Raw genomic sequence first — 25,581 nt, forward strand, 5'->3', positions numbered from 1 at the left:
TCGCTTGTCTAGAGCTCATGGGAGCTGGTCGAGTACTTGTCGCAACGGGCGAAGCTGGTCGGGATGGCAACACCAGACGGCCCATCCAACCCTTCACACCATGATGTCCCAGGTCAAGGGTACTTGATTCCACAACGACACGGTCTTAGTCGACAACAAACGAAAGGTACGCTAGCAAAGCATATATGCATGCACAGCACTGCATCGAAACCGGGAGGATGACAGAAACGCAAAGCCAAAGAAGTCCAAAAATCCGAGCGCACGATCTTAGAGAAGCAGGCCCGCGACGAGGCCGACGCCCGACAGCAGGAGCGCGCCGCCAGTCTTGACAGACATGGCGCCGTTGTTGGTGGCCGACGGCGAGCTGCCCGAGCCCGATGAGCTGGGCGACACACCGGCAGAGCCCGACGCGCCTGGGGCACCTGACGTGCTGCTGGGGGAGGAGCCCGAGGTGCCGGTGGAGTTGGTCGTCGTCGTCGAGTTCGTCGTCGAGTTGGCGGTCGCCATGGCGGCGGACTGGAACTCGGCGAACGTCTTGTTCACGGTCGGGTTCACAGCGAAGACCATGCCCATCCCGCAGTGACTGTGGCGGCGCTGAACGTCAGCAATTCTGCGCATTTAGACTGCAAGTAAGAAGCGTGGACGCACCCTGTCTGACGACAGTAGAACCACAGGGGCGCGCTGGTGTTGGTCACGTTGAAGCTGAACTGCGGGAAGGTCGTGGCGCCAGCGGCAACGAACTGGAAGCCAGAGTCTACGCTGTCGGTACTGAGGTTCGTGCACGGAGCCGCGAACGACGACTGGGTGACGGTGTGGTTTTTCGTCAAGCTGTCATCGAGGAGGTCAGCGGCGTGGAAACTCTGAGGGACCGGCGTGCGTACAAAGTGAAGGCAATGACATCACCATCCTGGGCAGTCACCTCCGAGGGGGTGAAGGTGAGCGTGCTGTTCGCGCCGACCATGACGTTGATCGTCTCAGCGTAGACGACGCCGACGGAGAGGGCAGCAGCAAAGATCGTGGAGAAGCGCATCGTGAATCGGTAGTGCTTGGATAGGAAGGGCAAGGCGAAGTGGTCGGTGGTTCGAACTTCAAGTTCTACAGTGGGTAACGAGCAGAGCTAGCTGTTGACGAAAGAGTAAACCGAAACGAGCCTGGAAGCATGAAAGGTCAGCGTCGATACAGCATGTGGCAATAGTGAGACGCACCCTGCTCGGTGCTGTGGAAGATGACCTGGAAAAGGGGGAAGAGGGAAGAAGGAGGGTGACGGAAACTGGGCTGCAGAGTGCGCTGCCCTTGGCTTTTGTACTCTGGATGGTCGCCAGAGTCGTTGCCGTGACTACGGTGAAACAAAATGTCTCACGATTGTCCGCTGATATCAGGCAACGTGGTAGCCCTGGGCCCTGCACCATGAGGCCTGAGGCATGGTCGCGAGTAACAAAAGGCATATCCACTTTTATTACCGTTTGGGACAGGATACAAGACAATAAGCACAGACTCTGGGGTACAAAGCGGCGATGCATCGTAAAGAACGCGCACTCTTTGTCTTTGATGGCGTCTTTGTGGCGGGAGACGCTGCCGTATGGGCGCCTCAAGTTAATCCCGGCGAGCGCCGGAGATGTTGTCTTGTTCTTGCGGAGACGGGTGACAGATCCTCCGCAGGACGACCATGTTCGTCTCAACAAGCCTCCGTGCAATCTCTAGAAATGCGCCTCTCACAGCCCGCAGGGCGTTTCACGCGTCCTCGGCGCGGATGGTCCACTTCCTGGACGCTACACCAGAGGTGCGGTGCCTCACAAACTATGTACAGACGGACGTCAAAGTTACACAGATGCCATCTTTCACATGATTACTACCATGGCTACGCGCGCATTTTGCCCTATTCCTGCTGTTCGGATCCATCATAGACATTCAAGGCGGCCGTTGCAAACAAAGAAAAGGTCGTACTCGTCGACTTCTATGCCGAGTACGCCGCACAACTTACGCACTGTGGCCTCACGTGCTGATGTAATATTACCATAGCTGGTGTGGTCCGTGCAAGATGATCTCACCCATCCTGAAGCGTCTTACCGACGACCCTAAGGTTAAGACGGGCAGCGGTAAGGCCCTTGACCTCGTGACAGTAGACACGGACAAGCACACGGCCCTGGCTCAGGAATACCAGGTACGCCTCCCCCGTCCCATTTGTGGTTCTGCAGTTGACGTATCTATGAGCAGATCTCGTCGCTCCCCACTGTCATCGCTTTCGAAGACGGTAAGCCCGTGAGCAAGTTCATAGGGGCCATGCCGGAGGGCAGCGTCCGCAATTTCCTGGGCACTCTATAGACGTCCTCTACCCCGAGCAGACAATTGCATAAATAGTTTTCACATTTGCCATTCGATGTACAGCAGAGTTCTAAACAAGACTGCGTGATCTATCGAGGATGTACATAAAATCACTGGAAGTATCACGCCTTGGGATGGAGATCTTGCGCTCATAGATGGCGATATTGCATACACCAAACAACAATCAGAAAACTTATGTTGACTTACCTGCAATACACTTGCGGACTTCCTCAGCGCATGGAGTACATTTGGAGTACTCCAGTCCTCATGCATGTACGAAAGCTATGATGTCGCCTCGCGGAGTGAATACACGTTTATGACGAAACCGGATATGCATTCCAAAACACCTCGGCGAGTGCACTACAATTACAGAGGGCAAGAGAGTGGGTATCACGAAACCTTCCAGGTCGTAAACTGAGAGCGCGAGCTGTCAAAAGTTACACGAGAGCAATGCTTAGAGCTTTGATGATATGCAGTGTCCGCAGAGTGTCGTCTAGAGATGGGCCAGCAGGTCCTTCAGAATCTTCTGCTTCGAGGTCGAGCTGTTCGCATTCTTCTCCATATCTTTCGATTTCTTCTCAAGCTTGGCGATAGTCGCTTCGACATCGCCAGGAAGCGCCTCGATGGATGCTCTCGCACGGTTGGCTGTGTACGATCCAAGACCAGGAGCAGCTCAGCAAGAAAGGCAAAGTATCAAGAAGCTTCAAGATGTACCGCAAGCTGCTAAGTCATCTTCGAACTGCGACCACAGGGCCTCCCGTTCACGATAGGCTTCGGTTAGCTGGGCGGTCAGAGAATCAACAAGTTTCTGTGTCGTGAGTGACACCTCAGTGCAGAGCATTCAACACGAGATATGCGAAGGGACCTTGGAATCGATGTACTCCGTACGAATCTCGTCCTCCGTTTGCAGGGCCATGGTCTCCACTCGCTTGCAGACCTCGTTGAATGCGAGGAGGCCTGTCCCGTAGGCCATGTCGGCTGCAATTCGGGTACGTCTACGGGTTAAGCCACAATTGAAAGCAAGCATTGGCCACTGACCTTCCTCTTCAAGCTTGTCGTGCACGGTCTTCACACGTTGGACGGCAGGAACAATAGTCTCTGCCATGTATCGCTTCAGCTGCTGGGCCTGTGCGGACATCGGAGCCTTCAGCTTGTCCGCGAGCGCGACGAGCTCTTCAGAGTCGGAGACTTCTGAGCGACTAAGTCAATAGTGAGCATACCAAATTCCCATTCAACTGATCCTAGACTGGGACCCAGAAGATCAAGCCTGCATCAAGGCGCATATATCCAGGTTGATAGGGGTCAGTCTGACTCACTCATCTTGCAACAGAGCGACTAGTGTTTTCTCTTCATCCCAATCCATTCCATCTTCGTCGTCGTCGGCCTGCACCTCTAGCGCGTCGAGCTCTCTGCGCAGGTCGCGTTTGGGGCGTACGGGAATTTCTTCTTCTTCGTCTTCTTCTAGGATCGTGGGGAGGACCGGCCGCTTGCTCTTCTGGTACCGATTCACAAACGGACCCGGCTGGCCGCTCGACAAGAACCGTGCATGTTTCGCATGGAAGCCCTTGGAGGCTAGCGGGGACTTGGGCGCCGGCGCGATGCGGTCTAGTGTGTGCGCGGGTGAGCGACTTGGATAGCTGTATGCGCACACCTCAAGAACACTTACTCGCTCGCGCCAGCTTGTGTAGCTTCGGACTGTGCGCGGCGACGCGCTGTGAGAGCTGCCTGACCATCTCTTTGAGCTGTGGCGGAGGAGGAGTATACAGTCCTGACGAATCAAGAGTAACGAGCAAAGGGCGTCTAGAGGGCGGATCGGTTCGTTTGAACCTTAGTCGCTGATGGCCGAGCGCCGCGCGCGACGGATCTGCACCCCTCTGAAAGTGGGTCTGTTCATTCTCCCTTCGACACCCCACACCCCCGCTCTCTTTTTTTCGCGGTTTTCCTTCGTCGCGTTCTCTGCTATCCTCACAGGTGCGCTACTTTTCTTGCTCACGCTGACCGCTGTTCTGACTGGACTTTGTTACCGGTCTGCATCCGCAATTACTTGCGGTTGTTATGGCTCTTGCTTTCGTATCTTGCAGAGAACCTGAGAATTTACTTTCTCAGTCGTCGTTCATTTCAAGCCCAGGCGATCTGTCTCGCACCCTCGTTCCTTTGCTACCGCCCTGGACCGCATAGGCTCCTTGTCTTCCATATCCAACCCAACTAGCTTTCAGATATGAACGGCCGCCCTCATAAGCAGTCCATGAGCGAGCTCAAGCTCCGTCGCCTCGAGGAGCATAATCAGCGGTTGTGGGAGGATCTCAATCGGCCAAGGATCAAGGTCAGCGAAGCAAGCCTCAGGTGAGCAGCCCACCCTTTCGCTGTGACACGGAACTGAATCGGGCATCCGTTAGCTTGATCACATACTGTAAGACGACGAAGGACTACCTGATCCCATCTGTATGGGGGACCGTGTCCAAAGCGGAGGATCCGTACGCACCAGCACAAGCAGCAGAGGGCTGCAATTGTACCGTCATGTAACTCCGAGGTTACTCGAGAGACACGCCCGCTGCACATCGGCCAGGAGCTCGAGGCAGGTCGCGAACTGAAAGAATGCGCATTGCGACATAACCTGGCTGTGCTGCCATCATCATCACCGCTCGCGTCTCTGCCTCGTCTTCTCGTTCAGGTGTCGCCACAACCCACCCTCGTCTCCGTCGATGAAACATCCGCTCCCGATTGCCTCCGTCATGCCGCGACTCTGCGCGTGCATTCCTCACGCTCTTTACATTCACCACGCTCGCCAAGCACAACAGTATTTTAATGCCAAATTTCCATATTCATTCAGCGACTTGCGGAACATTTCTTTTTCTCTTCCGGAGACACATACAAGACGTTCCGTTTCTCATGTTACATATATTTCATGCACGCCATTGGATCTTTCGTTCTCCCAACCGTAGCAGCCCGTTATCTTGAGTTTATCTGCGTTCACTTCTTCCTGTTATGTTTTGTCTTCTTTCTGTGTACCCAGCTAATCCAACGGAAGATTTGGTTAGAAAGCATCGTGCAGAAGGCGATAGGCATGTTCTGGATTTTCATCCTACATCTTCTGATACTGGATGCAAACAAGTGTGACATCGACCCGGATGTCGAGCGCAAAACGACTCCGTACCCGAGTCCGGCGCTTCGCCGACTGAGCACCACGTGGATAGTCGCTGATGCATCAATGTTTGGTGACATTGGGCATCGCCGGCTCGACGACGACAACGACCTCTCCCCGCTGGTTTCAGCAACGTCCACCATCTTGCCTTTCCTTCTCTGTATCTTTATCTGCTTCTGGGCTTGCGCTTTCTCTTCCTGTGAGTGCGCTCGTGCGTCAGAAGCAGAAATCTGGTCCTGATTTGGAACTGTTGGCATACGCAGCGAGGGAAAACTGCGTCCTGTTGTTTCGCACAGGACACACGGTAATCGAACGACAGCGCCAGAGTTGACTTATTCCGCCCCGCCATCCCCCGCTGTCGTCGTCGTCGTCGCCAGCTGTGCCAAACGCTGTTCTGTGAACACTGGTGAGTGTCATGTCGTGCCTAGCTTCTCCCTGGTCGTTCCTGATCTAAAGCGCTTTGACCCTTGCCTTCCCATCTTTCTCCTCGCCTCGCTCTTTCCATTTCTTCCCAACGCCCATCTCGCCTATCTTCCACCGCCACCGCCAGCGGAGTGTACAAAGCCGCTCGTTCAAAGTCTCGCAGACCCCGCACTCACTCTTCGTATCCTCTAATTATCTCGGTCGGAACCGGCACCCCGCTAGTGGCCCATCATGAATTCGCGACCCCACAAGCAATCAATGTCGGAGCTGAAGTTGAGGAGGTTGACGGAGCACAATCAGAGACTGAAGGAGGATTTGGCACGCCCGAGAATACGAGTGAGTGAGGCCAGTGCAAGGTACGTTAACTGCTTGTCATCGGTGGAAACAACAACGCTAACGATATGCTTGACCTGTTTATCATCGTTACTTCGGACTGCTCATGGTTGGCTGCCGCTTTGCCCATGGTCTCCGCTGCTGCTGTCGCACTTTTCACACACGCCGGTACATTTCACAGTCTTATCCGATACTGCAAAACGACGAAAGATCCATTGGTGAGTTCCTGACTTGTCATATTCACGATCTATCCCCCTTCGATCCTCAAGATTTTCCTCAACGTTGCGGAATTCTTTGTCCCCGCTCACATGCTGTGCAATGATGCTGACATAGACGCTCTTGCTAGGTACCGTCAGTATGGGGACCTGTTGCGAAGAACGAAGACCCTTACGCATTGACAGGAGGGAAGAAAGGCGGTTGCTGTACCGTACAGTGAATCCCCCCTCCCCTCCCTCCCTCATCTGCCCCACGTTGCCGACGACCTTCCCGCTCCTCTTTCTTCCCGCATCTTCCCTGCTGTCTCCTCGGTGTCCTGTTCCGTTGATACACTATCTGCACACTGCTCAAGCTCGGGCCCCCTTGATCCTCGCCGCTTTTCTCAATCGTGCTTTTACTGCTTTACATCAGCCGCTCCTTTATTGTTGTCACCGCCTCATCGACGCCGGCCTCTTTCGTCAACTCCGCCTACCGTCCCATCCACCTTTGCTCGCCATTATGGGATGTAAGCTGCCACCATGGCGTTGCACCCAGTCTGGACATAAACTCGATCTGTTTTTTTGAAAACGTTCGCAAGCATCGGTTGCAAGGAGATTGGGAATAGGTCAAGGGAAATTTGGAGTGTAGATCCGCTTCGGTGCGTGTCCCGACGCATGGAGGGCGAAGGTTGGTCGGAGCGGAGCGACGGGTGTAATACACTTCTTCTCTTGGTCTGCGGTTATGGATTGAGGGCTTTCTTTCCCCCCTTCTTCTTTTCATCGCTGTTGATATCCCTTTTCCCCCGCTTTTCTATATCTTATACATCCGGCTCGTTTCTCGCTACACACAGGTCTGTATCCCACCAATGCAATCAGCATGCTTTCTATTTTATTCCACTAAATTTCGCGCAGAGGTGCTTCTGCAGTTTGTGTTGTGCATGTACCGGAACATTGACCAAAAGCATATGCATACATGTATACCGAAGGTTTCTTGATGTTTGACTCCTCTTTGGCGCTGCTGTCAGGGCATTCATTCGTGTTTTGCAGTCGCTGCTTGAGTATTACAGCCTCTCCGAGTGCTAGCGGTCTGAGCGATGCATATCTGCCGTCAGGCAGTGCTTATGGAGATGCATGGAATCTCCTTGCGGAGGTATACGGAGGCATACATTACATGCGTGGAATAATAAGTAATGTAATAACCGACCCGAGGTCGACTCCACAGTTGGAATGCACATCTAGATCTTGGCATATCCATCGAGCCAGTATCGAGCCTTTCTCTCTCCTGCAACCACCTCACAAAACCCAAATACCTCCGTTTCGTGCGCGCTGCCCCCTACACGTATCAGGTGCGATGCGTTTTGTCTTGCGCGTCGCAAGCCTCCCGGCGACTTCCGCAACGGATCCTTTTCCCAGTCATACGAGCCTCGTACACAGCTTCTCGTAACCTCCAGGTGGGCCGGCGCGCGCAGCTGGGCAGACGCATTTCTTCCCTCTCCTCCACCACCACCACTCCCTCCACGGCGTGAACAGCTCTCGCGGCTACCCCGCGCGCACCGTTTCCCGCAAGTCGCACGACAAGCCCCCTCCGCGCGCGTACTGACACACGCACGCACACGACCGACGAAACGCCGCACACGCTCTGATTCGAGGCACACGCACGAGATCACACGATGTCCTCCGCGCACGCAGCGGCGGGCGCCGCACTCGCCGGCGTGGACGCCTTCCTGCAGCGGCTCGCGCTGCCGCTCGCGCGCGCGCTCGATCTGCCGCACCTCCCGCCGAACTTCCCGCTGGTTGCGTACAGCGCGCTCGGCTTCACCGCCATCCACGTCGGCGTCGCGCCTCTGCTCAGCCGGTGGCTTGCGCCGGAGAGCTACGGGAAGCTGAAGAACCGGCGGGCGAGGAATAACTGGTGCGTGCACGGCCGTTTTATCTGTGGTGCGAGCGGAAGGGTGCTCATGGCTGTGCTTGTCTCTCTCGCTCTCTCTCTGTGCTCGCCGATGGCGTGTGTTTGGATCGTGAAACTCCCGGTGGGACCTCTTTGGTGGTTGCAGGAACATACACGTCGTCTCGCTCGTGCATGCCGTCGCTGTCATGGCACTCGCACTTCGCGCTTTCAACGAGCCCGCCCTAATTGCGGACAAGGTGTTTGGGTGGCATAGAACTGCAGAGGTCGCGAATTCCGTCGCTGTCGGGTGAGTCGACGTCCCTTTCGTGAGCTTGCCTTTCCTTGTCCGCAAGCTAGCCCGCCTTGTCCTGATCTGCGTGACATCGCTCGTGCACTCGCGTAAAAACCGCCGCTTTCCCACATGTTCTCACCGCTTTGTTATTGTTCCCACCCGAGTGGCCTTCCTGCTGCACGTTCGCCAACCTTGCTGACCCGCTTACGTACTCCTTACAGATACTTCCTGTGGGATACCATTGATGCGCTTGTGACTTTCACAGACCTCGGCTTCGTATTGCACGGCCTAGCATGTGTGGTCATGTATAGTCTGGTCTTCGTAAGTCTGTTTTGTCTTATGGTGACTTCTACTCATGTTCGTTTTTCTTGTGAAGAAACCATACCTTGAATACTTCTCGTGCCGCTTCTTGTTGTGGGAGCTGTGCGTGTCTATTACGTCTGCTGGCCGCTTTCATCCATTTCTGAGTTCTATTGCAGAAGCACGCCATTCTTGAACATCCACTGGTACGCTTCCTTCAGGGCCAGACCGGAGGATTGTCCGCGCTGACACGGTGTTAGGTTCCTTGATAAGACCGGCCGCACGGGAAGCACGCTCCAGCTCGTGAACGGCATCCTTCTTCTCTCGACCTTCTTCTTAGCCCGCATCGTGTACGGATGGCACATCGTGCGTCTCGCCCAGCTTCCGCCGAGAGGGACGATGCCTAGACTGACCACCTCACCTCGCGCACACAGAGCATCACCTTCTGGCGCGTCATGTTCACGCGCCCGGTCCGCGCGGCCATGCCGCCCGTCTTCTGGACGACCTTCCTGCTCGGCCACGCGACGCTGACGCTACTCAACCTCATCTGGTGCGTCTCATACCTCATTGGCCGCCTGTCGCGATGCGCTGCTCACAGCTTTTCTTCTTCTCTTTCTCCTCCTTCTCTTATTCCCTTCCCGCGGGACACAGGATGACCAAGATGGTCCGCGCGCTGCGCAAGCGCTTCGACAACCCCGAAAACCTGGACAAGCAGCCTCTCCTCGGCTCGCCGACGGGCACCCAGGCCCCGCCGCTGCCGCGCCCCGAGGGCAGAGGCCCGAACTATGCGGACACGGATCCCGTCCAGGGCGCGACATAGCCCTGGCCATGGCGCCTTTTGCTACGACTCCTCCGATGCCCGGCGATGCTTTTACGTCCTTATGTTTTCTCCGACTTCTGTAGACGACCTTCACTGACTGAACACCCCTCTCTCCGGCGGCCGTCTGAACGCTCGCTTCGTTTATTTATTGTTGTTTCGCAGCACGCTAAGTTGTACTGGGATCGGTTGCGCTATATACTACTATTATTTGTTACAAACTAGTGTAGTCGAAATTCCCGGATGTGCATCGGTTTCTTGGAATAATAGTGTAGCCCCCCCTAGTTTGCTCTCGTTGGCGTGTGTCGTTAGAAGAAGCGTTGGCATTAGTGGACGTCAGCGTATAGTTTCTGGTCGTAGCACAAGATTCTGCGGGAGAGGTCAGCGAGTGGCGTTGCGGGTGCTGGAGGGCAAGACCCGCGCGTTATGAAAGAACGCATGCGAACATGGTGGATGCATGCAGTGGTTGACAGAATAGCGGAGACACCTACTGAGGTGAGAGCACGATGAAAAAGCTGTTCGAGCTAGGGGGGCGTGGCAAGAGGGTGAATGGTCAGATCTTCGGGGTGATAGAGCGGAAACGTTTGATATATGCGCGAGCGGCGACCTGCGAGCTAGTCAGCTTTCCTCATCGCTTTGCAAACGCGGACGCGGAAGTTACAAGAAAGTAGGGATGCAGAGGTCATCTGGAAAACGTCATTTGCTCATGCCTATGCACAATATACGTGCACAGTCGCGTAAATCTCTTTTGTGGTAATCATGCATAGCAGAAGCAAAGGGCGGGGGATGATGCACGACAGACGTACCTGATAACAGACCAAAGGGGGAGACGCTCAGAAGTTCGCCGAGGGACACTTGCCCAGGAGCCTAGAAACACATGCACACATACATGCGCACACACGACGCAAGAGACCGTCAGCGCACACCCGGGGTCGGATCTGCACAAGCCGAGGGACGCACCAGAACGCAGCGAGCGACACGGCGACGAGGACGAGGACGGTGAGGGAGACGGCGACGAACGAGCCGTCGCGCTCTCCCGGCGGGACGCGGTCGACGTCCCAGAGGATGGTCTCCTCGTCGACGATGGGGGTGCGCGTCCCGCCGGGCGTGTACGGGCGCGCGACGCCCGCGGCGTGCAGCGCCTGTTTCTCGTTGGACGGCGGGACGTAGGACTGCGACGCGGGCGGCGGGACAGACATGCTGGGTCCTTGCTGGTGACTGGGGTAGGTAGAGTGCAGATGCAAGTGGGGCGAGGGAGGGGGTTAGCACTTCGTGCGGCACGTGCTTTATTGGCGGGACAGGAGGCTATCACGCGACGGTGGGTGTGTGAACTTTGAACCCAGCTCTGGACGGGGTCTGGGGAGATAGACAGGTTCTCTGCGCTGCAGGCCGTTGCAGCACTAGACTATCCGAGATCGAGCAGGGGCTAGTCGTGCGTCGCCAGCACGAGCCTCTGGGCCAGTGATTTCCGCAGTGTGGAGCGTTCCCACGCCACGATACTGTCGCCCATCAGCGGAGTTCCGTTGTTCGCCGAACGTAAGTCGCTCAGATCCAATCGCAAGCTCGCTTTTGGCAATCATGTTCACTCTCAAGTGGGCTTAGCAATAGCTCCGCCGTTGTTCATATTTTCAGTGCTATCGGCGTATGCGGTCGACGTGCCACGAGCACAGCATCAAGACAATCTGAATGAGCTTACAAGCACCGTCTGCCTGTTCAAAAGGAGATTGCGCTATGAGGAAGCCTCCCTAATATCTCGTGCTCATAAGAGTACATACCTGCAGGCCGTTGGCAGCTGGCCTTATATCAATGCGTCGCTTATTATCAGCTTTCTACTGCAGCGTATTTTGCATAGTGACGCACTGACAAGTAGAGAGTCACCAGGTGAGTGTCAGGTTTGTATGTCGCGATGGTAACACGCAAGACTTAGCTTCGTGGTTATATTGCTCCTTCGAGTATAAGAAGCCCTCGAGATTGCCCTGAGTGTCTCAGGAAAGCATGCGTATGTTGAATTCTTTTCCAAAAATACGAAGTGCAGTGCCATAGCTGGTTTTTTTCACGGCGGTTCTCAGGCCGTAGGCCCCGGCGAGCTTACAAATATGCCGATCGGGAAACGGCCTCAGGGTCCCGAGGTTCCTGATGTGCATTCAACTTTGGATCTTCGAAAACGGCTCATCCACAATATCGTAAGCCAAACCTTTTTTACGTGCTTCTCCGGCTCTGTCGTGTATGCAACGCGTATGCCCTCGGCACTGACATGCACACAGTTTGACGCTCCTAGGCCTAGTTCTGTTTCTGCACAACGAGCAACGTTAGAGCAAGCACACATATATAACTCTTCCTCATTGTCAGTAAGTACCGTCTACCGTATTCACGCCATGTCACTCCCACTCTCAGGAAAAGTCGCCATTGTCACAGGCTCGTCCCGCGGCATCGGGGCTGCCATCGCCCGCCGGCTTGCAACTGATGGCGCACATGTTGTCGTCAACTACAACGGCAGCGAGGCCGCAGCCGGGCAGGTCGTCGCGGACATCAACAACGAGGCCCACGGGCGCGCCGTGGCGATTCAGGCGGACCTGTCCTCGGTCGAGGAGGGCGTCCGCCTCGTCGAGGACACCGTCAAGTCACTCGGGAGACTCGACATCCTCGTGCACAACGCGGCGTTCAAGACGACGGGTGAGCTCGACGCGGTCGGCACGGCGGACTTCGACACGCAGTTCAGCGTCAACGTGCGGACACCGCTCTTTGTGACCCAGGCCGCTGCACGACACCTTCCGAAGGGTAAGCCTATTGTCCATTAACTTCGGGGCCAGACTGCCGTGCTGATCTACTCGGACGTCGCTGCCGCACCGCACAGGCGGCCGCGTCGTCTTCGTCACGTCCAACACGACGAAGACCTCCGCCGTCACGCCCGAGTACCTCGTCTACACCGCCTCGAAGGGCGCGGCCGAACAGCTCGTGCGCGTCCTCGCGAAAGACCTCGGCCGGAGGGGCATCACTGTGAACGCCGTCTCCCCCGGCGCGACCGACACCGAATTCTTCCGCGAAGACTGCACGAGCGCCGCGTTCGTCGAGTACGTCACGAGCCAGTTCCCGCAGAGGCAGATCCCCGTCGCCGAGGACATCGCGCCGCTCGTCGCGTTCCTGGCGCGGGACGAGGCGGGGTGGGTGAACGGACAGTGTATCATGGTTAATGGGGTGGGTTTTTGCCAGATCTAGTTTTCGAGAGGCTTTGGCTGACTGTGCTTTGTTCCGTAGGGCATGGCGCTGTAAGAAGCTATAGCGACTTCAATGGGCAGGCTGAAGGCCGAATTAATGGATGCTCGTCGTATGCCACCGATGTAATGCGGATGGCGAGAGACGTATATCGGGCTTAGCCTGGCATGGACCGAGGACTTTGTAGCGCCATCGGAACTCAGGTATTGCTACATAAGAGGAGTTACAGGACTACACGGATATTTCGAGCGCATAGAACCGTCTACTAGTCGTAGATAATGATGCGTATGGACTACAGCCTCAGAGACTCCGCAATACGTCTCGTGTACATATCGTGCACCTCCCGGAATGTGTGCTCATATCCACCACAGAACACAGTAAAAGGACACAGGCTGCGCTAGGGTGATATTATGATTGCTAATTGCTTGTTAACCAATTAAAAACAGTGAAGTGGAAGATGCGTAGGCAAGAGAGATTTAGCAATGTATATCTGTAGTCTCCTGTCGACTCGCCAGTAGAGAATTGTAATGGGACTTTCATGGCTCGAAACCCCCCTGCGGCAGAGGTACAAGTTGAGAAGGACCTTCAAAGTCCGCTAATCAATTATTACAAGCGATTTGTGATTGCTGCTGTGGCCTCCCGCTTGCCAGCACTCTGGAGCTGGAACTAAACTGCATGCTGCTCCATGGGATAGTGTATGGATGCCATAGAGCTTATGGTGACCAAAAGAAGGAAGAGCATTTACGGTACTTACACTTGCAATGAAGGGCAGCAAGCGCCTCCATCTGATTCGCCTTATACGTGCCGAGGTCGGCACAGACGGCACAGACGGCACAGAGGTGGACGCTCTCCGTCGGGTGGACAAATACGCACACACAGTACAATGCTTGCTACCTGTCCTCTCCGTAGTTCGTTGTCATAAAGCACCAGTTGAACTAGCCCTCTGCTCTTGCTCGTCTTGGTTTCTTGCCTCTAATGAACTGGTTCACTGCTCACTCCATAAAACGAACCGTGCCATGATAGGTCAGTACTGGCCCCGCCACCCTCAGGCTCGCACTTGCAGGTCCACATCGAGTCGGAGTATGGGCTCTCCAACACGTAGCAATTACCGACGCCATCTTTGCAGCTATTACGACGGCGCTCGTGGCCATATGAAGCTCTTGTCGCTCCGCATGCTGAATCTCTCTTGGTCAATCCATGCACCAGTGACTCATTGAACACAAACGGCTGCTCTTCGTGCAAAACTCTTCGACTGTTATCAACAAGCGATGCCTCAGGCTACCAACAGCGAAAGCGGAATCTTGGAAGATCAACAGGAGATGGTCGCGGCCTCCCAGTGCGGAGTAGCAGCGTTATATGGCCAGATGGAGCACGCGAAGGAGTGCGCAGGTTTACGGGTTCCGGAACTCGAGGTGCGTGATATAGCAAGCACTATCCGCAGTCAGCTCACACGTAGCATGGTCCTCTAGTCTGTTATTCAGCGTTTCGTGGGACCTGCAGTAGGTTCTGGACTGGGGCTCGTGTATCAGGTGTGTGTCAACGCTCGTCTTAATAGCCAACTATTCTAGATGAGCCGTACAGCAAACGGAATCCATCATTGCAAGTTGCATCTCGGACTTGGTAAGGAGCAACAGGTCCATACTCGCAGTGAGCTCCGCGTACGTCACGATGAGTCAGACTAGTCGGACAGCAATGATGATAACAAATGTACTCAGATACGATCTATTCCTGAAGCTGGAGCGACCGCTCGGATTCACTACAAGTCGGGCCGTTCTATTGGCCAAGGCAATACCACGACGCTCGAAATTGATCGAAGTAGGTTCCTGTGCGTATCGGCTGGGCACTATTAACTGCTATACAGCTTTCTTCCAAGCTGTCATGCCGAGATGCTATCTGGCGAGCTCTTGAGGAAGATGATCGCTATGTCCTCATGATGCTTCGACAGGCTGTATTCTACGACAGAGGAGAGATTATGGAGCTTCGCGAGGACGACGCAGCTTCGTTCCTGACTCTTGTCGACTCGGTGGGCGCCGTTTGTAGGTATATAAAGCTTAATTTATTAACTGCGCATCATCTTAGGTCTTGTACGCCAGTGGTTTTGGACGTGGTATCTTCTCACGACAGATCGATTTTCCTGCACCGGATGCGGAAATACAGGCCTTCCGAGGTCAACTTCACCGCATAAGCGTCAGACTGTCAATGGCCTCCTTCCAGCTTCCGGAGGGCCTGTACCTCACAGGTGTCACCCTCAAAGACGCGAGACAGGTCACCGGAGGATATGCTGATATCCATAGAGGCCAATACCGGGCACGCCACGTGGCACTGAAGACGATGCGCGTTTGCACGCGCCAGATGTCCAAGTGCTTGAAGGTCCTGTCCATGGCTGCAATCGTTCGCGCCTCATCACTCACCCATTGTCGGTATAGATGTTCTGCCGCGAGATCACATTGCTACACAGTCTCAGCCATCCGAACATATGCGAGCTTGTAGGTGTTGACCGCGAACTCTTCGGAGGACACTTTTGTCTCGTGACGGACTGGATGCCGTATGGAAACATCATGGACTTCATTGAAGCGTACTTGTTTGTCCTCGACGAAATCAAGCGGTTTGTGAGTGTGTCGATGTCTGTCTTAATGTGTACAACATGTGACCAGGAACCGGGCATAGGTGGTGGAGATAGCTTCAGCTTTGGCATACCTGCATAGCAAGAATGTCGTCCACGGAGACTTGCATGTGGTTCGTCCGCATCTTCTATTTGTGAAGCCCTAATGAACATCGCCTTAGAACAACATCCTCATTGACGCCACCCGCCATGTTCGCCTCGCAGATTTCGGACTGTCAGATTTCTCGGATGCATCCTCTGCTAGCGTTAGTTCTGCGGCCACCGGCGCAGTGCGCTATATGGCGCCAGAGATTTTGTCTCCGGAGGATTACGCTCTCCAGCATGTCCGTCATACACCCCAAAGCGATGTTCACTCATTTGCAATGTGTATATGGGCGGTAAGTTCGGCCTCAGATTCCAATGAATCTACAGCTGACCGTCTGTCAGATTTTCAATGGCGATTCCCCCTTCCACAGCTGCCCGGCGTTTGCAGCCTCTATGGCTATATGCCGTGGCAAGCGCCCAGCACGTGATACAGCCCGCCATGACCTCCCAGAACCACTCTGGGTTCTGCTGACGCGTTGCTGGCAGGACAAAGCGAGGGATAGGCCTAGCTCGTCAGACCTCTATCATGAACTTTCTCACATGTTCTCACCTCACTCTACGGCGGACGCCCACGGCAGAGCTTCAGCTACCAGCAGCGAACTGGCTGGACCATCGCATCCATGCCGCGAGGCGAGCAACCCTGAGGATGAGGCGGCCCCTAGCAGCCAGCCAGAGAGCGATGACAGCACACTCGGCACGCGGACGACGCCCAAGTCTCGTCGCATTTCGCACTTTGCCAAGACCAGTTTCGTTTCAAAGTCTCAGCCACCGCACACGTCACGAAGCCCCATCAGCCCAGCGGCTATGCTAAGCCCAGCGCCGCAGACGGTTCCCAACTTAGCGAGCGTCTACCCTGGTGCGGAGCGCCTTATTCCCCATGTGTCAGAGGTCCATGACTCTACGAATATTGGTGCGTGACTAACGAAGCATGCATTACTTTCTATCGTGATGCTCATAGACGATACAACGTGCCTAGTGGCCCGATTACGAGCCCTGGTCGGCCTCCATTCTTCTTCCTGCCACCACCATTCGGACAGACCTGGCGAGGTGCATCAGTCTCTACATGCAAATATTTCTCAACGTATGTCCCTCTATGTACTGGGCCGCCTTCGCACCTTTTGACCTCTTAATGCGATCTGTAGGAATTGTCGACAAAGTGTTCGAGATCTGGTACGCGCTGGCGGATGGGGCCCGGTGCCATCACATTTTCCGACCTCGAGCTAGTCGGCCTACAGCCCGTGGCCGCGCGGGACTGGCAGGTCCACTTCCGGGTGCGCCAAACGGCACCTTTGGCAGCCTAGCCTATACTAGCGGCTCCTGAACACTTGGACATCCTCCCTTCCCGGTGTTGCCGTTCAGCTCTCTTGCTTCGCATACACCTCGAGATACCGAGCCGCCTGGACGCAAGGGTCTTAGTCTTGAGACCGTCCGGCGCTTCAGTGACCGCTCGCTGGACGAGCATTTCGGGATTTCGTTATCATCATCCTCGCTTTCGCTGTCGCCGTCTTCGACTGAACTCTTCCGAGCAAACTTCGAAGCTGAACTTCGAGTCCCTGGGACTCGCGTATCCAGATAACTCGACCATGCAGCCCCGATGACTATGGCTTGTCATCGTCATCATCGTATTCATGGCTCCCGGTTCCATTTGCGTTCCACTTATCGTCCCACAAATATCGTTTGACATAGCAAAATCTACTAAAATCTAGATATGTGTGTATGTTAAATTAATGTCGTCACCACTCTATGATTCATGTTACGGGCTCGTGCAAGGTCAGATAAGTAGTGGGTTGTGCCAGTAGCCGGTACGATAGTCTAGTAAGCTCTACACGGCTTCGCAATCTCGCGAGCCCAAGATCCGTCCTTTTGTGCCGTCAACTTTGCGTCGGCACAGCGGGAGTCAGCCACGGTTTCTCGGTGATTGTCGCGCCACCAAGATGACGCGCCCTGCCTTTGGAGGATTGGCGACCGTCCCGCAATCGCGACTGTCGGCGAGCCTTGACGATGGCGCATCAAATTGATCCGCCGCGCAGCTCACGTGGTTTCTTGATCTGCTTGACTGCCATTTGGATTGGGTTCGTCCCGCCAAGGAAGGCCGGCGAATCCAAGGATTCAAACTTCAAGGTCCCACGGCGGGCGATATGTATGTACACCGTCGCTATGCGCAACGAAGACGGGTTGGTACTACCTTACCAATATTCCGATGAGTCGGGAATCGGCAACGAGAGGCCTGGGAGAATTCTAGTGGGTATTTTCAAAAGTCCATGTGCATATTTTCGTCTTTCGAGTGACCCACTCACGATGCCGGAGGCTTGCGTAGGCCCTCAGCGTCTGAATATTTACAGCCCAAAAAAACCAAGCAGCCGCGGGGTACTGTTAGAAGTCAAGACACGAGACTAAATGCAAAAGCAAGCGCATATAACCGGTTTGCGAAGCCATTGGCGAGTGTCATATCTTCCGTGTACGTTGCACTGCCTTTTTCCTCATGTCACTTCCACTGTCAGGAAAAGTCGCCATTGTCACAGGCTCGTCCCGTGGCATTGGGGCCGCCATCGCCCGCCGGCTCGCAGCTGATGGCGCACATGTTGTCGTCAACTACAACGGCAGCGAGGCCGCGGCCAAGCAGGTCGTCGAGGACATCAACAACGAGGGCCGTGGACGCGCTGTAGCCGCCAAGGCCGACATGTCGTCGATCGAGGAGGGCACGCGTCTCGTCGAGGACACCGTCAAGTCACTCGGGAGACTCGACGTTCTGGTCCACAACGCGGCGTTCAAGACGGTGGGCGGGCTCGACGCGGTTGACGAGGCAGACTTCGATGCCCATTTCAGCATTAACGTGAGGACGCCGCTGTTTGTGACTCAAGCCGCCGCACAGCACCTTCCGAAGGGTGAGCCTTCGTTCGTTACGTCGGGGCCGGGACTACGCTGATCTTAGGCTGCTGCTCGGACGTGTCCACAGGCGGCCGAGTCGTCTTTGTCACGTCCAACACGACGAAAACCTCTGCCGTCACACCCGAGTACCTCATCTACACCGCCTCGAAAGGCGCGGCCGAGCAGCTCGTGCGTGTCCTCGCGAAAGACCTCGGCCGGAGGGGCATCACTGTGAACGCCGTCTCCCCCGGCGCGACCGACACCGACTTCTTCCGTGGAGATGGCAAGAGCGAAGAGTTCGTCGAGCTCATCGCGAACCTGTTTCCGCAGAAACAGATCCCGGTGGCGGAAGACATAGCGCCCCTCGTCGCGTTCCTCGCGAGGGACGAGGCTGGGTGGGTGAATGGGCAGTGCATCATGGTCAACGGGGTAGGTGCTCTCGCACGGAAAAAACTGTCTAGTGCTATGTTTAACCACCAGATGTTTCCAGGGAATGGCAGTTTGAAAGGCAGATGCGGTCGACGAGACATTGTCTATGCCGTTACACATTTATCCATCAGATTACTATTGCATCGCCTAGAATTTGTCGCACTACAGGCGGCTGACAATTGGGAGTGGTGCCGTCCAGACAACGACAACTTTTCCTGAACCAGGTCCTTCCGCGGAGATTCTTTCTCATATGGCAGCCTAAACGCACTCTGAGGAGCTAACATTGTATCAACGAGTAAAAATATCCCAGACAAGTGCTGCAAGCACCATCTCTTATAACAACGTTTCGGCGTGCGGCGTGCGAAAGTAGCCTAGGCTCTGTGTTCTTGCCAGCAAGCTGCTAACTTAGCCGTGGCTGACAGCATATGCGCGAGCATAGGCACAAAACGATTGAGGCAGGAGCGCAAGAAATGTGCTGGCACCAGGGCTGGTGATCACGGGTTCGTGAAGAGCTTCTCATCGATCGCGACGTTGAGGAAATTGTAGATGAAGCAGCCAGGTTATGCAAAGGCCAGAAAAATGGGACGCCCAGAGTTGACAGTGCTACTTCCGGTACGGGACAAATGCGTTCCCGACGATTGCGCGTATCCTGCCTTCATATGCGACGAGGTTCTCGCGTCTTTCCACCTCGAACCTCAAGATCTTGTCTTTGGCATGAAGCAGGGCGTGCAAATAAGCAAACAGCAATGCGTCCAGAGGCGTTGGATTTCTGAAGCCCGTGGGCAGTCAGCACTCTCCCGCATCAGCGAGACGCTACGGCGACACGTACGCGGAGCCCAGTATCCATGTGTCTTCTCCAAGCCTATCGCTCAGAGACTTTATTGCGCTTCTGTACTTTTCTTCAATCGCGTGCAAGTCGACACGCTCGCCATAAGCCGGGAAGAGGGAGAGTAGACCAGTCAGCGGCGCCGGCGGAGGGTTCAATGAGATTGAGAGTGGGCCACCGGTGAGGAGTGATTTTGACGAGGGGTCGGGAGAGATTGCTTCAAGTAGAGACGTCTCCGCAGGGCTGAACGCAATCTGAAAGCGCATTCGGCCGAGTTCGCGTCAGAGATTGTGCAGCGGGAAAGCCTGACGCACCAGGGCGGCATGGACATTTCCTTCCAGCAGTGCAACCCAAGCCCTGCTCTCGTCTTGCGCGTCAAGGTCTCTGTAGCCCTCATGCTCGCCATTTTCCTCGCCAAGCCGGCCGTTTACCCACTCGGGGATGCGGTGAGCAGGCAGAACCTCTCCCTCGCCGTTATCTCTAGCTTTCTTCTCCTTGCTCTCTGACGAACCGAGGAGTGACGGCGGTACGGTGTCGAACGGGACGTGTAGATTCGGCAGCCGTCCGTCAACCGCACCTGACACGGACACGTCCCAGCGCACGGCTACGTGGGACGGCTGGGGTGTCTGTGAGAAGCGCAGCGCGAGATAGGCCTGCCACTTCAAACACTCGACATCGCTGCTCAGTAACTCGGAGCTGCCGGGCTCCTTGTGAGCTTTTGTAGACCGCGGCGGGTGCACCCAGAGCGTCGGTGTCCGGAGAGGTTGGGCTTGGTATGGTGATATCGTCTGCGGGCAGGTGTACAGCGGAAAGCGAGAGAAAAGGGCTCGGATGGACGCTGGTACTTCGATGGCCATCCTGGAGGAGGTCTGGTTGCTAAATCTTGGGGAGTCTTTCGGCAGACCGAACCGGCAGGGCGCCAGCGAACGGGGCAGGCCACGTGGTGACGGATCAAGAGGCGGGATGGGCGTCCCGCCTTGTCCCTCCGTCGTGCACTAGCTCCTCCGACTTACGCGCACGTTAGTAGCGTAAATCTGCGCTGGACTAGCAGCTTTGTGCTTCGCTTTGTTGTGTGAAAGTTGACTCTGGATACTTGGTAACTCTATGCTAGACTCCAGCAGCCCACTGCGTCGAGTCCATTCTGGGTTAGCTTGTCTGGGCTCTGAGGTCATCCCACCAGCTCAGCTGCTGCAGCCAAGTGGGTAGGGATGACGTTGCCACGGTTTGCACGGGGCAGCTGAAACGGTCGTGTGATCACTCAGCTCCTATTCAAGAATTCAACATATAACGCTTGGCCTCACCCAGCCACCCGCCCCCACGCTCTCTGCAAGTAGCGAACACCACCGCCAGCAATGCAACAGCCACAGCGTCCACCCGAATCGACACCTAGTACGTCCTCCAGCCACTCAACATCGCCAAGAATGCAGGCACCTCCGCGTACCCGAGCAACCAGTAGGGCGACCTATGCACAGGGGAGAGCGTTGTATGAAACGCTACCACTCCCAATATCCGCCGGAACAAACCGTATGTGGCCTTGGGAGTCCCCCGAGAAGCCAACATCTCGAAGTGCGCTGCGTCCCCTGCTGACTGCTCACATTCATGTTGACCTTCAACGTCGCGCTCGTGTAGGCCCCTGAGGCAACCAGCACTCGCACCTGTACTCTACGCTAAACCAGGTGCGTTCCCAGTATTCATTCGTCGCCATGATTTCCTATTCTCTCAAGCATGCGCTCTAACGGGGCCACTTTGCTGACCGCATCTTGCAGTCGACTTCAAGATCACGCGTGTATTCCGCATGCGCTGCCGACGAAGTTGGCGGTCAAGGAAGGATGCGATGCTAATGATAGGTTGTGGGTATATGACTCCGTACTGTACGTACTGTAGTAAATTTTGTCGATAAATGGCTACCTTCTCACAACTGATGTCCAGGCTCGCGTTCGTGAGCTGATAGTCAAGGCCTCCCTGCGTAAGTTGTTCGCACAAAACTCGGCAAACACGACAAACGTCCGAACAGAGACACAGCAGTACGTCGTCCCCGCTTTCTTCTCCGCGCTGACCTGCTATACCTAGCGCTGATCACATCCTCGAGCGGTCGCCCTAAACTTCAAACGGACGTAGTCCATCCTACGGCTCAGCGAGCCTCGTACCCGCAGCGCGGGACACACCTAAGCGATGGTACCCCGTCGAGTGTGCTCCGCGAGCCCTCGCATGGAACTCCATCCACCCAGACCGCGTTCTGGGTCTCTGCTCTGTCCCAGCGGGACACGTACAAAGCGATGGCACCCCGTCGAGTGCGCTCCGCGAGCCTTCGCATGGCACGCCGTCCGCCTAGACCGCGTCTAGGTCTCTGCTCCGCGAGCATTGTCCATTCGGACACGTACAAAGCGATGGCACCCCGTCGAGTGTGCTCCGCGAGCCCTCGCATGGAACGTCATCCACCCAGACCGCGTCTGGGTCATTGCACAAAGCGATAGCACCCCGTCGAGTGCGCTCCGCGAGCCCTCGCATGGAACGCTATCCACCTAGACCGCGTCTAGGTTTCTGCTCCGCGAGCACCTCCATTGCCGCCGCGCGGCATTGGCCCCTACGGAAGCGAAGATTTCGCAAGGCGAACAGGCAAGTTTTCGTGTACACGCGTTATTATCGACGCAACGGCGGGTGGGCGTGGGTGACAGGGGAGCTTTGCCAGCTGATCGAGGCAGGAGTTGTAGTGGACGAGGAAGAGCAGGACGGGTTACAGAAGCAGGACCAGACCTCATGTTAATGCGAGGCAATGTAACTGCGACAGACGCACCATTCACATCCCCTCGCACACCTTGACTTGCTCGTAGCATAGTCGCAGGATTTCTAAATAATCCCACTGTCCGCACAGGGAAGGCGCAGAGCGGCCGCACATCAGCAGTCCTAGAATCGCATCCTTGCTACGGTTGCAAAGGGCGATGGTAGACCTGTCTTTTCTCGAAGACAGCCCTGAACTGGTAACGAGAGTAGGGTAGCAAGACAAGGGCGCGAGGCACTCCAGAAACTTGCTTCGCACTCTGTCTCTGCCGCGGATGAGACTGAGCAGTATCGCAGGGTCCGCGAGATCCCAGCGCGCCGCGGAAGGCACGCCTTTCGCACCCGGCGACGCGGTGGTGGTGGTGGTGGTGGTGCCGCCGAAACCCTGCACGGAGAGCATGTAAAATGCTGCGGGCAGAATAGAAGGCGCATCAAACTCCAACGCGAATTTGATGGCAGAGACGGGTTCAGGCCGTTCAGGGACGCTCTCTCCCGTCGCGACAGTCTCCAGCTTGGTTCTCCAGATAGCGCAAGAGGCGTCCCACGCCTTAAGGCCCCGCGGCCACTGCTCCTCGACGTGCTCTACGATCACAGCGGTGATGTCGTCCGCCCTATACTTTCTCGCTATTCTAGCAAGCCCTAATAGCTCGACCGCGCATTGCGACTCAGGGGTGGTCTTCAATCTGCGGACGAGAGAGCTGCCGGAGGAGATGATGAGGTTGCTTCCATGATGTCTGTGTTCTGTAGCGCACCTAGGGATGCACACAAACTCTAAGAGGGCCGAGAGATCCTCCGCAGAATCCGGCATCATAACAATTTCATCCCGAGGTCCACCCAAGGCAAGCACGTCGCTGAAGACAGGCGAGACGCAACGAAGTTGTGCTCCATAGACTCGGAAGAGCTGTTGAGACCCACCCGACGTTTCGGCGGACAGCTCAAGGTCACCATCCTCGAAATACAGAGAAGGGTGTTTACTTGAATTAATGTTCGCAGGCGTCGGAGAGTCATCCATTTGACGATAGCTCTAGGAGAAAGCCAGCTCGGTGAGCACTGAGCCGGACAGGCGATAGGGGCATACCCACTGTGTCTTGTGACAGTTCACTATCGTGATCACGAGCTGTTCAGATCAGATACTTGTGTGCAATTGTAAATTGGAATGAGAATGCTAGCCAGAGAAAGGTCAATGCGGAATGCGACGAATGTTGCGGGAAGCTGGCCCCACCTCCGGTAATTTAGGGTGACCGCCTGGCCGCACCAGCCCCTTAGACGGATCGTTCCGCCAATTTTCGCACTGGCAACATAACCAGGTGAGAGCCGTACGAGGCGCTGGTATACGCCAACTTAACACCTCGCACAAGCGGCGCTGTGCGGTTCTTTCCGCACAAATTCTTCCGGATGTGGTATAGACCTTGAACTTGATATAAGTATTAGTGGCGAAGCCAGAAATTGTGCTGAACGAGGTCCAGGAGGAGGTGGCTGGGTGATAAACCAGACCCTGTGTAGATTCAGGGCAATGCAATCCCGCATTACATCGATGGTCCAGTCTGAATGATGCGGCGCGGAAACCACAGTGCAGTGACATAATCATAACAGGTCTGTCGTTACAAGTTTAAAGGGAAGAAATTAATGAACATCACTGCGATTTATACCGAAATACTCGGGCAATTTCTCCCACATGCTGACCCTTGCAGTACTTACAGTCTTCGCAGTATAGAGGCAGCAAAACCTCTCGCGTAGCGGCTTGTACAGTTGTACAAGCCGCAGGATCTCTAAATAATCCCATTGTCCGTGTGGGTAGAAAGCAGAGTCGCCGCGCATCAACGATCCTAGGAGTGCGTTCTTGGCATGATTGCAAGCATCTATACTCGATTGCGATTTCTGCGGGTTTGCAACCTGCTCGCAACGCAAGGACGAGAGGTACGTCTTAAAATGGTTTCGTACTTTGTCTCTGCCGCAGATGAGTTTGAGTAGCATCGCATGGTCCGTGAGATCCCAGCGTGCCATGGAAGGCATGCTTTCCGCACCCGGCGATGCGGTGGTGGTGTCGCCAAAATCCTGCACGGAGAGCATGTAAAATGCCGCGGGCAGAATGGAAGGCACATCAAACTCCAATGCGAATTTGATGGCGGAGACAGGTTCAGGGACGTCCCCTCTCGTCGCGGCAGTCTTCGAATTGGTTCTCCATGTGGCAAAGGAGGCGTCCCACTCCTCGAGGCTCCGCGGCCACTGCTCTTGGATGTGCTCTACAATTACAGCGGTGATGTCGTCCATTCCATATTTTCTCGCTATCTTAGCAAGCCCGAACAACTCGATCGCGCATTGCGACTCAGGGGTGGTCTTCAATTTGCGGACGAGAGAGCTGCCAGAGGAGATGATGAGGTTGCTTCCACAAAATCTGTGTTCTGTAGCGTACCTGGGGATGCACACAGACTCTAAGAGGGCCGCGAGATCCTCCGCAGAATCTGGCATCATAACAACTTCATCGCGAGGTCCTCCCAGAGCGAGCATGTCGCTGAAGACAGGCGAGACGCAACGAAGTTGTGCTCCAGAAACCCGGAAGAGCTGTCGCGACCCATCGGGCATTTCAGCGGACAGCTCAAGGTCACCATCCTCGAGATACAATTTAGGGTGTTTACTTGAGCTAACGTTTGCAGGCTTCCGGTATTTATCCATTTGACGACAGCTCTGGGAGATAGCCAGCTCGGTGAGCACTAAGCCAGACAGGCGATAGGGGCATACCTACTGTACCTTGTGCCCGTTCACTATCTGATCACGGGCTCTTCTGGATGTCGGCTATCAGGTACTTATGCGCGATAGTAAACTGCGAGGATGTAGGACGGAGAAAGGGCCAATGCGGAATACGGCGAACATTGCGGAAAATTGACCTCCTATTCAATTTAGGGTGCCCGCCCGGCATTAGCCCCTTACATGCGTCATAAACGGATCGGTCCGCCACCTCAGGTTTCCCAGCATTGGCAGCGTAACCAGGGGGAGGTGCTGGCGTACGCTAAATTCAAGGGACTTACACCTCACGCAAGCGGGGTCGCGT

At 55.4% G+C, this 25,581-nt stretch overlaps 12 protein-coding genes across 12 annotated transcripts; 8 read left to right on the forward strand and 4 right to left on the reverse strand.

Moving 5' to 3' along the window:
- Nucleotides 1–267: 267 nt before the first annotated feature.
- Nucleotides 268–1,436, reverse strand: PHACADRAFT_183911 (uncharacterized protein; the record flags this gene model as incomplete). The annotated part of the gene is made up of 3 exons (XM_007395349.1): nucleotides 882–1,436; nucleotides 649–828; nucleotides 268–610 (listed from the first exon to the last, which is right to left on the reverse strand). The coding sequence occupies exons 1-3, from the start codon at nucleotides 1,028–1,030 to the stop codon at nucleotides 268–270; spliced, it is 672 nt and encodes a 223-aa protein (XP_007395411.1). The 5' UTR covers nucleotides 1,031–1,436.
- A 187-nt stretch (nucleotides 1,437–1,623) lies between these two features.
- PHACADRAFT_208594 (uncharacterized protein) lies at nucleotides 1,624–2,546 on the forward strand. Its single transcript, XM_007395350.1, has 4 exons — nucleotides 1,624–1,780; nucleotides 1,905–1,963; nucleotides 2,020–2,161; nucleotides 2,215–2,546. The coding sequence occupies exons 1-4, from the start codon at nucleotides 1,667–1,669 to the stop codon at nucleotides 2,320–2,322; spliced, it is 423 nt and encodes a 140-aa protein (XP_007395412.1). The 5' UTR covers nucleotides 1,624–1,666; the 3' UTR covers nucleotides 2,323–2,546.
- Nucleotides 2,547–2,605: 59 nt separating this feature from the next.
- On the reverse strand, nucleotides 2,606–3,537 carry PHACADRAFT_255407 (uncharacterized protein). Its single transcript, XM_007395351.1, has one exon. It carries the CDS (start codon nucleotides 3,458–3,460, stop codon nucleotides 3,164–3,166), a length of 297 nt encoding a protein of 98 aa, XP_007395413.1. The 5' UTR covers nucleotides 3,461–3,537; the 3' UTR covers nucleotides 2,606–3,163.
- A 109-nt stretch (nucleotides 3,538–3,646) lies between these two features.
- Nucleotides 3,647–5,360, forward strand: PHACADRAFT_255409 (uncharacterized protein). Its single transcript, XM_007395352.1, has 3 exons — nucleotides 3,647–4,293; nucleotides 4,404–4,665; nucleotides 4,719–5,360. The coding sequence occupies exons 2-3, from the start codon at nucleotides 4,541–4,543 to the stop codon at nucleotides 4,843–4,845; spliced, it is 252 nt and encodes an 83-aa protein (XP_007395414.1). The 5' UTR covers nucleotides 3,647–4,293; nucleotides 4,404–4,540; the 3' UTR covers nucleotides 4,846–5,360.
- Nucleotides 5,361–6,118: 758 nt separating this feature from the next.
- Nucleotides 6,119–6,656, forward strand: PHACADRAFT_161000 (uncharacterized protein; the record flags this gene model as incomplete). The annotated part of the gene is made up of 3 exons (XM_007395353.1): nucleotides 6,119–6,243; nucleotides 6,402–6,438; nucleotides 6,567–6,656. The coding sequence occupies 3 exons, from the start codon at nucleotides 6,119–6,121 to the stop codon at nucleotides 6,654–6,656; spliced, it is 252 nt and encodes an 83-aa protein (XP_007395415.1).
- Nucleotides 6,657–7,933: 1,277 nt separating this feature from the next.
- On the forward strand, nucleotides 7,934–10,938 carry PHACADRAFT_255411 (uncharacterized protein). The gene is made up of 11 exons (XM_007395354.1): nucleotides 7,934–8,326; nucleotides 8,469–8,609; nucleotides 8,816–8,915; nucleotides 8,971–9,017; nucleotides 9,074–9,100; nucleotides 9,155–9,260; nucleotides 9,329–9,444; nucleotides 9,546–10,080; nucleotides 10,203–10,320; nucleotides 10,520–10,578; nucleotides 10,672–10,938. Exons 1-8 carry the CDS (start codon nucleotides 8,085–8,087, stop codon nucleotides 9,712–9,714), a joined length of 948 nt encoding a protein of 315 aa, XP_007395416.1. The 5' UTR covers nucleotides 7,934–8,084; the 3' UTR covers nucleotides 9,715–10,080; nucleotides 10,203–10,320; nucleotides 10,520–10,578; nucleotides 10,672–10,938.
- A 1,148-nt stretch (nucleotides 10,939–12,086) lies between these two features.
- Nucleotides 12,087–12,927, forward strand: PHACADRAFT_95787 (uncharacterized protein; the record flags this gene model as incomplete). The annotated part of the gene is made up of 2 exons (XM_007395355.1): nucleotides 12,087–12,489; nucleotides 12,566–12,927. 2 exons carry the CDS (start codon nucleotides 12,087–12,089, stop codon nucleotides 12,925–12,927), a joined length of 765 nt encoding a protein of 254 aa, XP_007395417.1.
- Nucleotides 12,928–13,978: 1,051 nt separating this feature from the next.
- PHACADRAFT_255418 (uncharacterized protein) lies at nucleotides 13,979–17,388 on the forward strand. The gene is made up of 11 exons (XM_007395356.1): nucleotides 13,979–14,336; nucleotides 14,394–14,453; nucleotides 14,506–14,582; nucleotides 14,640–14,739; nucleotides 14,786–14,947; nucleotides 15,004–15,294; nucleotides 15,351–15,533; nucleotides 15,592–15,660; nucleotides 15,709–15,924; nucleotides 15,974–16,712; nucleotides 16,774–17,388. Exons 6-10 carry the CDS (start codon nucleotides 15,277–15,279, stop codon nucleotides 16,547–16,549), a joined length of 1,062 nt encoding a protein of 353 aa, XP_007395418.1. The 5' UTR covers nucleotides 13,979–14,336; nucleotides 14,394–14,453; nucleotides 14,506–14,582; nucleotides 14,640–14,739; nucleotides 14,786–14,947; nucleotides 15,004–15,276; the 3' UTR covers nucleotides 16,550–16,712; nucleotides 16,774–17,388.
- Nucleotides 17,389–17,713: 325 nt separating this feature from the next.
- On the forward strand, nucleotides 17,714–19,718 carry PHACADRAFT_208601 (uncharacterized protein). Its single transcript, XM_007395357.1, has 3 exons — nucleotides 17,714–18,516; nucleotides 18,588–18,928; nucleotides 18,990–19,718. Exons 1-3 carry the CDS (start codon nucleotides 18,114–18,116, stop codon nucleotides 19,002–19,004), a joined length of 759 nt encoding a protein of 252 aa, XP_007395419.1. The 5' UTR covers nucleotides 17,714–18,113; the 3' UTR covers nucleotides 19,005–19,718.
- A 346-nt stretch (nucleotides 19,719–20,064) lies between these two features.
- Nucleotides 20,065–20,650, forward strand: PHACADRAFT_255430 (uncharacterized protein). Its single transcript, XM_007395358.1, has one exon. The coding sequence runs from the start codon at nucleotides 20,078–20,080 to the stop codon at nucleotides 20,258–20,260; it is 183 nt and encodes a 60-aa protein (XP_007395420.1). The 5' UTR covers nucleotides 20,065–20,077; the 3' UTR covers nucleotides 20,261–20,650.
- Nucleotides 20,651–20,735: 85 nt separating this feature from the next.
- PHACADRAFT_173147 (uncharacterized protein) lies at nucleotides 20,736–23,567 on the reverse strand. Its single transcript, XM_007395359.1, has 2 exons — nucleotides 23,285–23,567; nucleotides 20,736–23,230 (listed from the first exon to the last, which is right to left on the reverse strand). The coding sequence occupies exons 1-2, from the start codon at nucleotides 23,542–23,544 to the stop codon at nucleotides 22,552–22,554; spliced, it is 939 nt and encodes a 312-aa protein (XP_007395421.1). The 5' UTR covers nucleotides 23,545–23,567; the 3' UTR covers nucleotides 20,736–22,551.
- Nucleotides 23,568–24,176: 609 nt separating this feature from the next.
- Nucleotides 24,177–25,166, reverse strand: PHACADRAFT_78567 (uncharacterized protein; the record flags this gene model as incomplete). Its single annotated transcript, XM_007395360.1, has 2 exons — nucleotides 24,177–24,891; nucleotides 24,946–25,166. Coding segments are annotated over 2 exons (936 nt in total), but the record flags the coding sequence as incomplete, so codon positions are not given.
- Nucleotides 25,167–25,581: the final 415 nt, after the last annotated feature.

The sequence above is a fragment of the Phanerochaete carnosa genome (genome assembly GCF_000300595.1).
Source record: "Phanerochaete carnosa HHB-10118-sp unplaced genomic scaffold PHACAscaffold_5, whole genome shotgun sequence".
Taxonomy (NCBI): domain Eukaryota; kingdom Fungi; phylum Basidiomycota; class Agaricomycetes; order Polyporales; family Phanerochaetaceae; genus Phanerochaete; species Phanerochaete carnosa.

Bases quoted from the DNA above. Each gene is read 5' to 3' on its own strand.
- PHACADRAFT_208594 (XM_007395350.1), top strand. From the start codon at position 1,667: ATGTTCGTCTCAACAAGCCTCCGTGCAATCTCTAGAAATGCGCCTCTC. The intron at 1,964-2,019 runs GTACGCCGCACA...ATATTACCATAG, and splicing joins CTCGTCGACTTCTATGCCGA to CTGGTGTGGTCCGTGCAAGA. The intron at 2,162-2,214 runs GTACGCCTCCCC...ATCTATGAGCAG, and splicing joins CCCTGGCTCAGGAATACCAG to ATCTCGTCGCTCCCCACTGT.
- PHACADRAFT_255407 (XM_007395351.1), bottom strand. From the start codon at position 3,460: ATGTCCGCACAGGCCCAGCAGCTGAAGCGATACATGGCAGAGACTATT.
- PHACADRAFT_255409 (XM_007395352.1), top strand. From the start codon at position 4,541: ATGAACGGCCGCCCTCATAAGCAGTCCATGAGCGAGCTCAAGCTCCGT. The intron at 4,666-4,718 runs GTGAGCAGCCCA...GGCATCCGTTAG, and splicing joins GTCAGCGAAGCAAGCCTCAG to CTTGATCACATACTGTAAGA.
- PHACADRAFT_255411 (XM_007395354.1), top strand. From the start codon at position 8,085: ATGTCCTCCGCGCACGCAGCGGCGGGCGCCGCACTCGCCGGCGTGGAC. The intron at 8,916-8,970 runs GTAAGTCTGTTT...TTTCTTGTGAAG, and splicing joins TCATGTATAGTCTGGTCTTC to AAACCATACCTTGAATACTT. The intron at 9,101-9,154 runs GTACGCTTCCTT...ACACGGTGTTAG, and splicing joins CCATTCTTGAACATCCACTG to GTTCCTTGATAAGACCGGCC.
- PHACADRAFT_255418 (XM_007395356.1), top strand. The intron at 15,534-15,591 runs GTGAGTGTGTCG...AACCGGGCATAG, and splicing joins TCGACGAAATCAAGCGGTTT to GTGGTGGAGATAGCTTCAGC. The intron at 15,925-15,973 runs GTAAGTTCGGCC...ACCGTCTGTCAG, and splicing joins TTGCAATGTGTATATGGGCG to ATTTTCAATGGCGATTCCCC.
- PHACADRAFT_208601 (XM_007395357.1), top strand. From the start codon at position 18,114: ATGTCACTTCCACTGTCAGGAAAAGTCGCCATTGTCACAGGCTCGTCC. The intron at 18,517-18,587 runs GTGAGCCTTCGT...ACGTGTCCACAG, and splicing joins CGCACAGCACCTTCCGAAGG to GCGGCCGAGTCGTCTTTGTC.
- PHACADRAFT_255430 (XM_007395358.1), top strand. From the start codon at position 20,078: ATGGACATTTCCTTCCAGCAGTGCAACCCAAGCCCTGCTCTCGTCTTG.
- PHACADRAFT_173147 (XM_007395359.1), bottom strand. From the start codon at position 23,544: ATGGATGACTCTCCGACGCCTGCGAACATTAATTCAAGTAAACACCCT. The intron at 23,231-23,284 runs GTGCGCTACAGA...CTCCTCCGGCAG, and splicing joins GAGTTTGTGTGCATCCCTAG to CTCTCTCGTCCGCAGATTGA.